This window comes from Aquarana catesbeiana, unplaced genomic scaffold, assembly GCF_042186555.1.
Source record: "Aquarana catesbeiana isolate 2022-GZ unplaced genomic scaffold, ASM4218655v1 unanchor236, whole genome shotgun sequence".
Taxonomy (NCBI): domain Eukaryota; kingdom Metazoa; phylum Chordata; class Amphibia; order Anura; family Ranidae; genus Aquarana; species Aquarana catesbeiana.
Window position 1 is genome coordinate 437,564 of NW_027362664.1, and position 16,490 is coordinate 454,053.

Sequence of the window (16,490 nt, forward strand, 5' to 3'; positions counted from 1 at the left end):
ATTAAGCGAGCTAGGCGGAAGGCGTCGACTCGGAACCGTCAGAGCCTACTCCTAACCGAGTCAACTCACAACTCGGACTTACCTAAACCAAAAACAGACGACCCAGTTAGATTAATTACCACCTTCGGCTCTCAATGGAATGACATTCGGTCCATTCTAGAGAAACACTGGGGTTTGCTCACAAATTCACCGGGTTTGGGCACGATAGTAGGTACCTCTCCCCAGATGGTTGCCCGACGGGCCAAAAATCTAGGGGACATGCTGATACAGTCAGAGTTTACGCGAAAACCTGAAAATTCATGGCTGTCCGACTATCCGCGAACTATTGGTATGTATCCGTGTAATAGGTGCCAAATTTGCCCCTATGTACACAGAACTTCCACCTTTACTGATGCGTATGGAAAGGGATCATTCAAAATTCATGATCTAATCAATTGTTCTACATCTCGATTAATCTACATGATTACATGCCCATGCCCTAAAATTTACATTGGAAAAACAAAAAGACAACTAAAAATTCGCATTGGGGAACATCTGCGAGAAATTAATGACAAAACAAAAATCCCTGAGAAACCCTTGGCAAAGCACTTTGCTAAATTCCATGGGAGCAATTCGCGTGGGATGACGGTAAAAGGCATTTATGCCCTGAAATTACCCCCTAGACGTGGCGATTTCGATCGCATATTACTTCAAAAAGAAAAATGGTGGGTATACCGCCTAAAGTCGCTAGTTCCGGCAGGGCTAAACACTGAACTAAACTTTCAGCCCTTCCTACCCACCTAAACAACAATTCCGCATTATATTTGGTGTTATCACTCCATCCATGTAAGTGTATCAACACTACACATGAACAAAACACTGACATGGCCGCAAATACCAAAGTACAGTCACCTGCTAACACTTAGGAAGCCCTATACTAGTACTAGTATTTACTATCCCTTCTCATTTAATATGCGGCATCATTAACCTAATTCTAGTCTCATTAGTATGTCCGTTTTTCGTTGTGTTCCCCTTCTCCTCTTGTTCTCCTTCCTTTTATGATATCATATCAGGTTAGGTACTTGTAACTATTTGAAATATATAGTTGTTTCAATGAACCATCAAAATTAGAAAAAAACTCTTACTCCTACAGTTTATTCCATTTATTATCCCCGAAACAAACAACATATGAAATTCTCCTGACAGCAACACACAAATGTGATTGAGATTCACTTGTGTCAAAACCTTAGCAACAGGGCGGTGATTGATCGCAGCCGACGATACAAGAGGAGCGTCCTCACCAGCCCTGCAGTCGTCCGAGAAGAAGCTACGCTATCGGCATAGCGAAACGCGTTGACGTCATCAACGCCGTCACGCCGCGGGCGCCGGGCATAGTGAGTGTGTGTGAGATCAGGAGATGAGACGAAGCGTCAGGTAGCTGCTGACAGCTGACTGCTCCGACCAGCCCATCCCTCTGATGCTAACCCGGCATCCGCGTTCATCTGATTTCTCCTACCAACTGGCGATGGACTCAAGCCCCCAGGAGGAATACTAGGAGCCGGTGGACTTTCATCAGTAGGTGGCTACCTTAACAGCGATCTGACTAGGAGGTAGTGACCGCGGCTTTACAATTCACGATCCCGCTGTCCCTCCAGCTGATGCTGTCTGTATCGGAGCCACATCTCTTTACCAGCTCTCCTTCTCACCAGGTGGACAGTACTTGTGAACGAACAATCCTGAGTGGATCTTAGAGGACAACTGATGCAACAAATGGTAAAGTTTAATACCTTCATTCACCTGAGAAAAGTCTGGTAGATTTCATATCTTTACATATTTTGAGAATACTCTATACCCACTATGTCAATATTAATGACTTTTACCTAAACTGCTCAAAGGCCAACCACTCCTTTACCGCTTCTTTTTCAACAAGCCTCTCATCAACATCCCCAGGATTTGATCACCATATGTGGACTACTACTGCTTTTTAATTTTTATCCACAGCTCTGTAATTCCAGTGCTTAGCACTTCCCGTGAAGCTGGTAGTACCTAATAACCACTCATCCTGTTCCCCCACCACTATTCCCACCCATCCTCAAAAGGATTTTTCTCACTGCTGACTGGTATTTTTTGGCCAATTGCGAACACTAGTATCATAATAATAGATACCTAACGGGTTACATTAATTGATTACTTGTTACCAGCCGGCTACCAGCAAAATCCTTACGGCGCCCGGGCGTTGTCATCCGTTGTATGTATTGTTTTTGTTTTGTTTAGTGCGTTTTTTTGTTTGTTGTGTCAGGTTTATTACTAAACCATTATCGCAGTAATAGGGCCTTTTTTGGTCCTACTGCGTTTAACTTACTAACATTTTAATTAAGTGTGTTGCCTAACGTTTAATGTTTTTTAACTATCCAAATAAAGTGAATTACCCAACCTCCGGCAACTCCGCCGATTAATGATTGACTATTAGATAGCTTTGCTTTAGTAACCCCTTACCCAGACACTAGTACTGGGTGCTCTTTGTTTTTTTCGCATTATTATGGTTACAGCATCAGTTTATTATGAACTTTGTGGTCACCCAAATTTGACCACTCCTTAATGCTCCTTGTTCCTTTTCCCTTTACCCTTCCCCTGGTTTAATTTGCTGAAAACTGTGTATCTGGATTCCATCACTGAGCCGTGGGATGGCTCATAAGCGTGTTTAGATTCAGTCTCACAGTGAGTCGCACGCTCTGAGGTGAGCGGCTGTCCCCTGGGGGGGTCACTGGATGGCACTTCAGCATGGAATTCTGAGCACTAAGCACTAAGATTAATGCACACACGGATTTTTTATGAACTGTTTTTATGGACTTTATGTGCATTTCTTTCATAAATTGGACTTTAATAACCACGTATCACATCTTGGATTTGATATTCACACTCATTGTGTGGCACTTGGCACTTTGTTGTATTTTTTGCACTTATCACTGTGATATTATTTATATCTTTTTTACATGGTAAATTTCAGATTATATAAATAATTTTTCATTCATTATATATACAGTTAGTAGTTTAATCATCGCTACTCTTATTCTAATGGTATACATCTAGTATATTATTTACCTTATAATCACTTTTTTTTTTTTTTTTTTTTTTTTATACATATATAGTTTTTGCCTTGCTGTGTCTGGATAAGCCGCTTATGCAGTATTTTCAGTATACCTCATATGCATTAATGATCTCCAGATTGACATTTTCACCTTAGCGCAGCGTATCTTTTGTATACAAGAAGTCCTGCACTTCCTTATTTAGTCCATAATTTAGTCATGAATAACAGCGGGGCAGAGCCCCACCAGAGGTCAGAGAGTGAGGATGGGGGGAGAACAACCAAGATGAAGACTGGACTGATCCTGAAGACCACCATCATTGGGTTATTGACTCCTCCCTCATTATCACTTTCTGTTTAAGGTTCCAGAGTTTGATAATGTTATCACATTATTATCAACATGTAAAAGTCTGTGATCCAATCAAACAATCAGATATTAAATATCCACCTGGTAGAAAATGGGTGCAAAAGAGGAAAGGCCTATGTAATGTAGGGATGAGCTAACTGTTCGACTCGAACATTGGCTCTTCGAAAATTATGGGGCGTTCGCGCTAATTTTGAGTGGTGCGTCATGCCCCATACTGCACTGCGTTATCGCAGTGCATTGCTGGCTGATGATTGGCCATGCATGGAGAGAGAGAGAAAGAGAGAGAGAGATATTACTTTGAGCAGGCAGTTGATTCAGTTAGCTGCAGTGTAATATTTAAATATATATACACATACACACACTGTATCCAGTTTAGCTAGATCTCACTGCAGACCGTTCCTCCGGGTGCACTGTTTCTAATATATTTCAGGCAGGCAGGCAGGTTATTCAGTGATCTGCAGTACATAAAATATATACAGTCTCCGATATATATATATATATATATATCCACTGCATTCTAGTCTAGCCAAGCCTATATCTGACTGCAGGCCATTGCTGGTGTACGTTTTCAAATACACTTTCAGGCAGGCAGGCAAGTGATTCAGTGATCTGCAGTGCATTAAATATATATACAGTCTCCGACATATATATATCCACTGCATTCTAGTCTAGCCAAGCCTATATCTGACTGCAGGCCATTGCTGGTGTACGTTTTCAAATACACTTTCAGGCAGGCAGGCGGTGATTCAGCGATCTGCAGTGCATAAAGATATATATACACACAGTCTCCTACATATATATATCTACTGCATTCTAGTCTAGCCAAGCCTATACCTGACTGCAGGCCATTCCTGGTGTACGTTTTCAACGACACTTTCAGGCAGGCGATTCAGTGATCTGCAGTGCATTAAATATATATACAGTCTCCAACATATATATGTTGGAGACTGTATCTCCATATATATAGGGGACAGGAGCCACACTGGAGCAGAGATTCAGGCAGCTCTGCAGGGGCAGGTTCAGAGGTGGTTTACACCATGCCAGCTTCAGCCAGGAATGGTGGCTTGCGACAATAGCATCAACCTCCTCTCCGACCTCCGACAGGGACAGTTGACCCATGTTCCCTGTTTAGCTCACGCCCCTAATTTTGTGGTGCAGCGGTTCTTGTGCAAGTACCCGGGCTTACAGGATCTCCTGAGGCAGGCCAGTAAAGTCTGTGGGCATTTCTGCCGCTCATATAATGCCAGTGCTCGGCTGGTTGACCTTCAAAAGGAATGCAACCTGCCCAAGAACCGCCTCATCTGTGACATGCCCACCAGGTGGAACTCAACATTGGCAATGCTGCAGCGGCTGCACATGCAGCAGAGAGCCATCAAGGAGTACCTGTGTGATTATGGCACCAGGACAGGGTCAGGGGAGCCTGGCTTTTTTTCGCCACACCAGTGGCTAATGATCAAGGATGCATACACTGTCCTGTCAATATTTGAGGAGGCCACGAGGATGGTGAGCAGTGACAGTGCATGCATCAGTGATACTGTCCCTCTTGTCTTCCTGTTGGAGCACACACTGCGTGGAATAATAGACAGGGCACTTGAGGCAGAAAAGAGGGAGGAAGAGGAGGACTTCCTTACCTCTCAAGGCCCCCTTTATCCAGACAGTAGTCCTGCGGGCCCGCCTATCACACAGGAAGAGGAGGAGGATTGTGTCAGCATGGAGGTGGAGCCAGCAGCAGTCCTTAAGGGATTGTTTTCAGTCCCCAGAAACCCATGGACTTGTACGTGGCTGGGAGGAGGTGGCTGCGGATCATGTTGTCCTTAGTGACCCAGAGGACTCCGGACTGAATGCCTCAGCAAACCTACACTGCATTGCCTCCCTGATCCTGCAAAGCCTGCGAAAGGACCCTCAGATTTGTGGTATCAAGGAGAGGGATCAGTACTGGCTGGCAGCCCTTCTTGATCCACAAGGGTAAGGTTGTGGAACTTATCCAGCCTTCTCAGAGGGAGTAGAGGATGAAACATCTTCGGGAGGCCTTGCAGAAAGGTTTGCGCAATGTGTTTGCAGAGCCTGGGAGGTTACAATTTCCTGGTCCTCCTGGACAACGTGTTGCTGAGGCTTTGGTCAGTCACAGAAGGAGCGGTGGAGAAGGTGGCCATCTGACCAATGCGTTCAGACAATTTTTTAGTCTGCAGCCCCAAGGTCTGATCGGTTCCAGCAACCATCGCCAGCGTCTGATTTACATGGTGCAGGAATACCTTGGGGCAAGATCAGACTTGGAGACCTTTCCAACCAAAAATCCACTGGGTTACTGGGTCTTGAGGCTGGATCACTGGTCAGAGCTTGCACAGTATGCAATTGAGCTACTGGCCTGTCCTGCATCCAGTGTTCTGAACGCACATTCAGTGCTGCTGGAGGCTTTGTAACCGATCACAGAGTACGCCTGTCCAGACTTAGTTGATCGGCTCACCTTCATAAAAATGAATCAGTCTTGGATCACCAGCTACCAAGCACCTGATGCTGATGTAACCGATTAATTTTTTTATGAATGTGAGATCCCTTGAAGACTGCCTATGCTGAGTGACTATCCTGTTATGCTGAGTAACTATCCTATTCCTCCTCAATGTTCATGTTGATAGTTTCTAAGAACATTTTTGGTTCTGGGCACCACCACCAGTGCCACCACCAGTGCCTAAAGCCCAATTTTTCTGCCCCTGTTTAACAGTGGCGTGTAATTACAATATTTGCTGTAATATTTTGCAGCAGGGCTCATTCCTGCGCTCAACTAGAGTATCTGTGAAGGGTTGCAGTGTTGTGGCACCAGCACCTATAGCCCAATTTTTCTGCCCCTATTCAACAGGGGCGTGTAATTACAATTTTTGCTGTAATATTTTGCAGCAGGGCTCGTTCCTGTGCTCAACAAGAGTATCTGTGAGGCTTTACAGTGTTGTCACCACCACCACCGCCTAAGGCCCAATTTTTCTGCCCTTGTTTAACAGGGGCGTGTAATTACAATTTTTGATCTAATATTTCACAGCAGGGCCCAATCCAGCGCCCACCAAGAGTAACTGTGAAGGCTTACAGTGTTGTGGCACTACCACCACCAAAGCCCCAATTTTTCTGCCCCTGTTCAAAAGGGGCATGTAATTACAATTCTTGATATAAAAGTTCATTGCAGGGCCCATTCCAGCGCTCACCAAGAGTAACTGCGAGGGCTTACAGTGTTCTGGTACCACCAACAGAGTATATAGGGCAGGCCGTATAGTATATACAGGCGGTCCCCTACTTTCAAACATCTGACTTACAAACGGAGGGAGACAACAGGAAGTGAGAGGAAATCTACCCCTAGGAAGGGAAATTCTCTCCTGTAAGAGTTAATATGGGAAAAAGGTGTCTCCACTGATGCTTTATCACCAATCCTTGTTTCCCTAAAAATCCCAAATTTTTAAAATCCAATTGTCATTGGGACAGAAAGTGTGGTGAAATCTTCTGAACAGGGGCACAGACAGCAAAACAAATGTCAAAAGCTTAATGTCTTGCAGGACAATTTTATGGGTCAGATGGTAGAAGCACCAACTAGAAATAAAGCATTACTGGATCTACTGATTACCAACAATACAGACCTGATCACGGATGTGGAAATACGGGGCAATTTAGGTAACAGTGATCACAGGTCAATTAGTTTCAGTATAAATCACACAAATAGGAAACATAAAGGGAATACAAAGACACTGAATTTCAAAAGAGCCAACTTCCCTAAACTACAAACCTTGCTAAAAGGCATAAATTGGGATAAAATATTAGGAACAAAGAACACGGAGGAGAGATGGGTTTGCTTTAAGAGCATATTAAATAAGGGCATTAGCCAATGCACCCCATTGGGTAATAAATTTAAAAGAGCAAACAAAAGTCCTGGATGGCTTAACTCCAATGTAAAAATGCATATAAAAGCAAAGGAGAAGGCCTTCAAAAAATACAAGGTTGAAGGATCATCATCAGCATTCAGACTTTATAAAGAATGCAACAAGAAATGTAAGGGTGAAATTAGGACAGCTAAGATTGAACATGAAAGAAACATAGAGGAGGAGAGCAAAAAAAAAGTATGTAAACAGTAAAAAAGGGAGGACAGACCATATTGGCCCCACAAAGAATGAGGAAGGACATCTGGTTACAAAGGATGGGGAGATGGTGAAGGTATTGAATTTATTCTTCTCCTCAGTCTTCAGGAGGGAATCGGGGGGCTTCAGTAACCAAAACTGCAGTGTTTATCCTCATGACACATTACAGGAAGCCCCTCCATGGTTAACAGAGGATAGAATTAAAATTAGACTTGAGAAACTTAACATTAATAAATCACCGGGACTAGATGGCTTGCATTCGAGGGTACTTAGGGAACTCAGTCAAGTGATTGCCAGACCGTTGTTCCTAATTTTTACAGACGGTCTACTGACTGGAATAGTACCAGCTGCTTGGAGAAAAGCCAATGTACCACCAATATTTAAAAAGGGCCCAAAATACATCCCTGGGAATTACAGACCAGTTAGCCTAACATCAATAGTATGTAAACTCTTGGAGGGGATGATAAGGGACTATATAGAAGATTTTAGTAATGAGAACGGTATCATTAGCAGTATTTAGCATGGATTCATGAAGAATCATTCTTGCCAAACCAATCTACTATATGATTGGTGAGATGAATGTTCGTGAAAACTTTTGGTCCGTTCGCATGTTCTGGATGCAAACCGAACCGGGGGGGGGGGGGGGTGTTCAGCTCATCCCTAATGTAATGTACAATATTATATGGGATAAAGTTAGGATTTTATTAGTATCAGAATAATGTAATGTACACCATAGAGTGTATAGTGCAGGGTTCAGGAGTATGTAATGTACAATATAAATGATATAGTGTAAGGGTCAGGACTCATAATATTGGTATTCAGTAATCAGTGGAAGATTAAATTTTTGAGACAAGTTGCAGAGATCGCACACTGCTGCCTCCCATCTCCTGAGACTGCACTCACTGACTTGGGTCTGAGACTATACAGACATATCCCTCCACCCGGCACAGCCAGCAAATAACAGAGCAAGTAATCCTGGGAGAATTGTTCGGTCACAGATCTTATTAGACTCGCATATGGGGCAGAAGACCCAAAGCACATACCTCAGGTGCCTAGGTCTAGTAACACCTATGGTGAAAATGAACATTTTGCTGCCAGCTGAACCCCAGAATCTCCATAAATCCAGTCTAGATACATAAATTGTGTCTGCAGCACAGAGAAGGAAGATTATCCAAGAGAAATAAAGGAATACAGGACGGGGAACACAGCTCAGGAAAGTGGCCAGGGGATTACAGGCTGATATCACCCAGTCCCGCCCTACTCTGGACCAATCAGTGAGCAGTATGGGTGGAGGAATGTGTTTAGTGTCAATGACCCACCTGTGCTAATCTCTATAAGAGTGTCATCCTCTAGAATTAGCCTCATTATTCCATCCTCCTCCATAGACTGCTGATCATCGCTCATATAAGTCTCTTCTTTCACCTCAACTTTAGTCTCTCTCAGGTTTCCACTCTGAATATATAAAAATGACATCAATGGTAACAATGCAGATAATGTACAGATCCTAATGATACTATCAGTGATTGTTCTTCATCTACCTGATGATGATGAGGGATGGTGTGACGTTCCTGTGTGGTACATCTCTCTGGTGGGTTCCTGGTATTAGGTGGCTCCATAATATGCTTGTGTTCTTCTGAAAACTCCTCCATCACTCCATACTCCTCATCCTCCTCTTTATACTCTTCTTTAATATCAATATTATAATCCCCAAGAATTCCACTCTGAATATAAAATAAAACATTCATTGTAACAAACATGCTGTCTATAAATCAGAACTACCAATAATTGTCAATCATCTACCTGATGATGGTGAGGGATGGTGTGATCTTCCTGTGTGGAATCCCGGGAATACAGAGGACGGGGACATCTCTCTGGTGGGTTTCTGTAGCTGGATGGCTCCGCCATGGTGTCCTGGTACAGATCTTTGTGTTCTTTTAGAGACTCTGACTCCTCCATCACCCCATCCTCATCATTCTCCTCTTGTATCTCTTCTTTAACCTCAACTTTAGAATCTCTCAGGTCTCCACTCTGAATATAGAATAAAAATGACACCAGTTGTAACAATGCAGATAATGTACAGATCCTAATGATACTAGGAGTGATTGTTCCTCATCTACCTGATGATGATGAGGGATGGTGTGACCTTCCTGTGTGGAATCCCGGGAATACAGAGGACGGGGACATCTCTCTGGTGGGTTCCCATTACTGGATCCATCTGTAGGAAACACACACACTGACTGAATACATTGTTTCTATGTGTTTATCAGATGATGGGGGATCTAGGTGGACCCTCCGTACTGCTCTCTCCTTTACAATCAAGTCTCCTCTTACCCGGTGATGTGAGGGGCGGCTGATTGTCCATCATGACGTCCTTGTAGAGATCCTTGTGTCCTTCTAAATACTCCCACTCCTCCATGGAGAAATAGACAGTGACATCCTGACACCTTATAGGAACCTGACACACACAATGATACAGTCACCATCCAGACACATCCCTTGTCTGTTACTGGATAATGTCCCAGAATTCCCAGCACCGCTCACCTCTCCTCCATCATCTCTCTGGTGACTTCTAGAATCTTCTTTGTATTTCTATATTCTATCAGGGAGGGAGGTGGAGGCAATGTGATGGTCATATGATCTCCAGACTTCACAGGAGGAAAACTCTAGATCTGAACACAAATAGTAAAATTTAAATGATATTCCCAGAATCCTCCCCACCACACTATCGAGGTATAATTTACCGACAGAGGGCCCCCACACTATGCAGGTTAAAAGCTTGTTGCAGGCATTCTGACATCATTACATACAACACAGGACCAACAGTCCCACTTTGCTAAGCAGGATGCTAAAAGTCCACCCACATCCTAAGAGCATCAGAGAAAGAAAAAGAGTTGGATAGAGGGACATTGGGAGGAGGAGCTGTGAGGTCAGTGTGATGTCATAGGACATATAGACTCTGGATGGAGGGACATTTGGATGGGGAGATTTGAGGGGTCCTCTATATGAAGCTCCTGTGCAGACCAAATCATTGTTCCTGGGTGTGTCCTTCCTCTCCTAAACTGAAGAGTGAACTTTGACCTTTACCATACAGAAATCTGTCAGGAATCTGTGAAAGTAAGCTCTCATGTGATCAGGTGACGTGCTGAGGAATGAAGTGTAAATAGCAGACAATTTTCTCCAGAGCTCCTAATGGTGAGGATGGATTTTGCTGAGTGCTGGTGCCAAGTTTCCACCCCCCAGGATCACTGCAGGTGTGGAGAAAAGCCGTGTAAGAGGATATGGAGGAGAGATGAGGAGGAGATCCAGGAATCAGGATAAAGGTCAGGACAAGCAACAGACGAGCGCATCCAAGAGATGAAGCCGGGGTCACTACACAGAAAATCAATCCAAGGAAACAACAGGCAGGACGAGGAATAGCAAGAAGGAGCTCAGAGACAAATGAGAATATTGCTCAGCCAATGGGAGATTATCTCAGCATGACTTACATAATGAAGGAGATGAGGGGGAGGGGAGGAAGTCACTTATGGTGACCATAGAGACATGGAAATTCAGCTGGTTCAGCAGGGATCGGTTACATTTCCATCCATGTGTGGTCACTGCCGGATAAAAGTCACTCCATCAGCGGCTGCAGCCAATAGCTTCATCACTGATCTGTGTATTCTGAGAGCGGAGGAGCGCCCCCCATTGTCAGAATACAATAGTGCAGCGGGGAGGATTCCCCCATCCCCCTCCAATGTGTGGATGGGGGAATCACTTCAGTTTTTTCCTCTCATCCCGCTGGATGAACGATAAAACTGAACCATGTATGGCCAGCTTTGGAAGCAAGATATATTTATCATCAACTGATCCCCCTGAAGGGGTTAATCTACGTATTACCTAAACCGCCGCCAGATCCTGCAGTGTCTTCTCGATATGTCCTTCCAAATGCAATTTCTTGTGTGAATCTGACATCACTTCCTGTCTATATTCCATAGAGACTTCCTGTCTGGGTAGAGGTGAGATCACCATCTTGTGGAGCTCAGAGGAACTGCAGCTCAAGAAACATCTCGTAGTGTGAATATGGCCTTGTGCTGTGTGTGTATGCATACCTCCCAACTTTTTGAGATGGGAGCGAGGGACACCTATCAGCAAATGTAGATAGGCATAGGACACACCCCCTGCCACACCCCCTTAACCACCGAGCCTCTTTCTGAGATGTGTTGTTTACAAGTTAATAACAGTTTTTTTTGCTAGAAAATTACTTAGAACCCCCAAACATTATACATTTTTTTTGAATACCCTAGAGGATAAAATGGCGGTCGTTGCAATACTTTCTGTCACACCGTATTTGCGCAGCGGTCTTACAAGCGCATTTTTTTTGGAAAAAATTCACTTTTTTTAATTAAAAAATAAGACAAAGTTAGCCCAATTTTTTTTAATATTGTGAAAGATAATGTTACACCGAGTAAATTGATACCCAACCCAACGCTTCAAAATTGTGCCCGCTCTTGAAATGGTGACAAACTTTTACCCTTAAAAATCTCCATAGGCGACATTAAGAAAATTCTACAGGTTGCATGTTTTGAGTTACAGAGAAGGTCTAGGACTAGAATTCTTGCTTTTGCTCTACCGATCGCGGTGATACCTCACATGTGTTGTTTGAACACCGTTTTCATATGCGGGCCCTACTCAAGAATGCGTTCACTTCTGCACGAGAGCTCGTCGGGACAGGTCGCATTTAAAGTTTTTTAAATTTTTTTTCTTATTTATTTTACCTTTTATTTTTTATTTTTACACTGTTTTTTAAAAAAAATTCACTTTTATTCCTATTATAAGGAATGTAAACATCCCTTGTAATAGAGAAAAAGCATGACAGGACCTCTTTAATATGAGATCTGGGGTCTTTTTGACACTAAAATGCAATAAAAAAAAAATGTCATTTAAAAAAAATGGCCCTTTAAGAGCTGTGGGCAGAAGTGACGTTGTGACGTCGTTTCCGCCCTGCATTGTTATGGAGACGGGTGGGGGCCATCTTCCCATCACTCATCTCCATACCTAACAGGAGACAGGACACGATCACCTTCGCCGCTGCCGACGGTTCCGGTAAGTGGTGAAGGGCACCGGAGCACGGCGGGAGGGGGGTCCCTCTCCCACCGCCGATAAAAGTGATTTTGCAGTGAATACGCCGCAGAGACCACGTTTATCTTGTAGCGGACCGCCCGCTGAAGAAGAGGATACCAGGGTTATGGCAGCTAGCTGCTACCATAACAACAATATCCTCCTTCAAACAGCCAACGTAAAACTGCGGCGGGCGGTCCGTAAGTAATTAAAGGAGAATTATACAAAAAACAAATTAGTTAAACCCACAAGTGCTTTATTTTTACCACTACTATTCCTTTATATTGGCTTTTGAAGTTTACAAATGCAGCAATTTAGTAATTGGATGAAAGATTTAGCACTGGGAAACACTTTTTGAAAGATAAAAAGTGCATTTTATATACAACTATAGGTGTGCGCACAGGGTGTGCCAGGTGTGCCTGGGCACACCCTAATCACCCTGTGTTGCACAGATTTCCCCTGCTGCTTGGCTGCAGAGAAAGGGACTGGGGAATCTCTGTCTCAAAAGTGAGACATAAGGGGTCGGTTTAGACCCCTGATATTTCACCAAAGCCCCCAATGGGCTCGTAAAAGATTGTAAAAAAAATAATAATATATTTTTGCAAAGAAAATTGTAAACATTAAAAAAAAATCATTGTAAAAAAGTAATAATGATCAAAAAAATAATAAAGATAAACTACTAAAACTAATCTCTGCCCTACTGACACGTTTGCTGCTCTACTGACACCAACTTCTGCTCTACTAACATTGTCCACTGCTCTACTGACACCATCCATTATGCTACTGCGCACACCTGTGAACTATATATAGATCAGACTGAAATGAGGGACAAATGAGGAGGAAAGGAGGGACAGAGGAACATTGTTCCAAATCAGGGACATACCTCGAAATCAGGGACAGTTGGGAGGTATGTGTATGTACTGTATATCCTTCCCCTTCCTCTCCTCCCGGAGTGTGTATGAAGAGGCAGAGCTCATGAGTGTGTATGAAGAGGCGGAGATCTGAGTGTGTATGAAGAGGCGGAGCTCTGAGTGTGTATGACTAGGCGGAGCTCTGAGTGTGTATGAAGAGGTGGAGCTCTGAGTTTGTATAAAGAGGCGGAGCTCCTGAGTGTGTATGAAGAGGCGGAGCTCCTGAGTGTGTATGAAGAGGCGGAGCTCTGAGTGTGTATGAAGAGGCGGAGCTCTGAGTGTGTATGAAGAGGCGGAGCTCTGAGTGTGTATGAAGAGGCGGAGCTCTGAGTGTGTATGAAGAGGAGGAGCTCTGAGTGTGTATGACTAGGCGGAGCTCTGGTTGTGTATGAAGAGGCGGAGCTCTGAGTGTGTATGAAGAGGCAGAGCTCTGAGTGTGTATGAAGAGGCGGAGCTCTAAGTGTGTATGAAGAGGCGGAGCTCTAAGTGTGTATGAAGAGGCGGAGCTCTGAGTGTGTATGAAGAGGCGGAGCTCTGAGTGTGTATGAAGAGGCGGAGCTCTGAGTGTGTATGAAGAGGAGGAGCTCTGAGTGTGTATGACTAGGCGGAGCTCTGGTTGTGTATGAAGAGGCGGAGCTCTGAGTGTGTATGAAGAGGCAGAGCTCTGAGTGTGTATGAAGAGGCGGAACTCTGAGTGTGTATGAAGAGGCGGAACTCTGAGTGTGTATGAAGAGGCGGAACTCTGAGTGTGTATGAAGAGGCGGAACTCTGAGTGTGTATGAAGAGGCAGAACTCTGAGTGTGTATGAAGAGGCGGAGCTCTGACTGTGTATGAAGAGGCGGAGCTCCTGAGTGTGTATGAAGAGGCGGAGCTCCTGAGTGTGTATGAAGAGGCGGAGCTCCTGAGTGTGTATGAAGAGGCAGAGCTCTGAGTGTGTATGAAGAGGACGGAGCTCTGAGTGTGTATGAAGAGGCAGAGCGCTGAGTGTGTATGAAGAGGCGGAGCGCTGAGTGTGTATGAAGAGGCGGAGCGCTGAGTGTGTATGAAGAGGCGGAGCGCTGAGTGTGTATGAAGAGGCGGAGCTCTGAGTGTGCATGAAGAGGCAGAGCTCTGAGTGTGCATGAAGAGGCGGAGCTCCTGCTGGAACAGTGGTCGGAGGAGGAAGTCGAGTCCAGGGGCGGATCTAGAGTCTAGTCTCGGGAGGGGCACTGCCAGAAAATAAGGTGTTGCTTACAGAACTGGGGGGGTCAGGAGAGCACACACCAGGGAGGTTAGGAGAGCACACAACAGGGAGGCCAGGATGGCACAGTACGGGGTCAGGAGGGCACAGACCGGGGAGGTCAGGAGAGCACAGTATGGGGTCAGGAGGGCACAGACTGGGAAGGTCAGGAGAGCACAATACTGGGTCAGGAGGGAACACACCAGGGAGGTCAGGAGAGCACAATACGGGGTCAGGAGGGCACACACCAGGGAAGTCAGGAGAGCACAGTACGGGGTCAGGAGGGCACACACCAGGGAGGTCAGGAGAGCACACACCAGGGAGGTCAGAAGGGCATACACTGGGGGAGCAGATGGGAGGGCACACACTGGGGGGGGATCAGGAGGGCACACACTGGGGGGATCAGGAGAGCACACACCAGGGAGGTCAGGAGGTCATACACTGGGGGAGGGGTTGGGAGGGCACACACTGCGGGGGATCAGGAGGGCACACACTGGGATCAGGAGGGCACACACTGGGGGGGATCAGGAGGGCACACACTGGGGGGGATCAGGAGGGCACACACTGGGGGGGGATCAGGAGGGCACACACTGGGGGGGATCAGGAGGGCACACACTGGGGGGGGATCAGGAGGGCACACACTGGGGGGGATCAGGAGGGCACACACTGGGGGGGGATCAGGAGGGCACACACTGGGGGGGATCAGGAGGGCACACACTGGGGGGGATCAGGAGGGCACACACTGGGGGGGTTCAGGAGGGCACACACTGGGGGGGATCAGGAGGGCACACACTGGGGGGGGATCAGGAGGGCACACACTGGGGGGGATCAGGAGGGCACACACTGGGGGGGATCAGGAGGGCACACACTGGTGGGGATCAGGAGGGCACACACTGGGGGCGATCAGGAGGGTACACACTGGGGGGTCAGGAGGGCACACTGTGACAGTGCTTTAATGAGCCCAATTTCTCATTGTGCCAAATAAAAAGATGCAATCCCATTTGTCAGCTAACAGCTCCTCTATGCTAAGCTGTAGCAGACTCAGCATAGAGGTGCCTGTAAACTAACCCACAATGTACTGCTAGCTGAGCTCACCTCCAGGAAGTTCACAGTCACTCGGCTCCCTCTGCTCAGCTGCTCAAACCTCCCTCTTCCAGGCGGGCGCGGTCTTGGGGGTCAGGCACATCCCCTTCCCTCCCACTCAAGCAGCAGCCTGCAGGCAAGAGGCTGGAAAACTGCTGGGGGAGGTACAGGGGGCGGAGAGTGCAGTCCCGAGTGTGTGGGCAGTAATTCCTAATGCTGAGAATGGCTGTGAATTGTCCCGACTGTGGCTGTGAATTCTTGGGGCGCGCTCAGCATCAGAGTGAGCAATATTTTCGCGGGGGGAGCAATTGCCCTGTTGCCCCCCCCCCCTGGATCCACCCCTGGTTGAGTCTAGGAGGAAGATGACAGAAAGCTCAGCAGACTCTCAGGAGTGAGCGAGGAGGATCCAGTTCCTTTGCCATCGGAGGTGAGGAGAGTGTGAAGGATGTTGGTGACTCTGGTAGATGAAAAGCTGGGAGTCATATTGCTCTGGTGAGTGGGGAAGCACCACTAAGGGGGCGCCCTCACCATCACGTGTGTAAGAGGTGGAAGAAGGCGTGGCTACACTACAGCTGGCACAGTTTGGAGCACCGAGAACTTTACACCTTATCAACTTTTCATTGATTGGTGGATATTT

General features: G+C 45.9%; 1 protein-coding gene across 1 annotated transcript in view; it reads right to left on the minus strand.

The window, feature by feature from the left end:
• Nucleotides 1–11,511, minus strand: part of LOC141121996 (uncharacterized) — a 131,126-nt gene extending 119,615 nt beyond the window's left edge. Inside the window, 7 exon segments of the mRNA XM_073611781.1 lie at nt 8,863–8,995; nt 9,082–9,264; nt 9,344–9,571; nt 9,661–9,758; nt 9,875–9,998; nt 10,085–10,212; nt 11,420–11,511. Of these exon segments, the coding sequence (XP_073467882.1) occupies nt 8,863–8,995; nt 9,082–9,264; nt 9,344–9,571; nt 9,661–9,758; nt 9,875–9,959 (727 nt within the window). The 5' untranslated portion in view covers nt 9,960–9,998; nt 10,085–10,212; nt 11,420–11,511.
• Between the last annotated feature and the right edge of the window lie 4,979 nt (nt 11,512–16,490).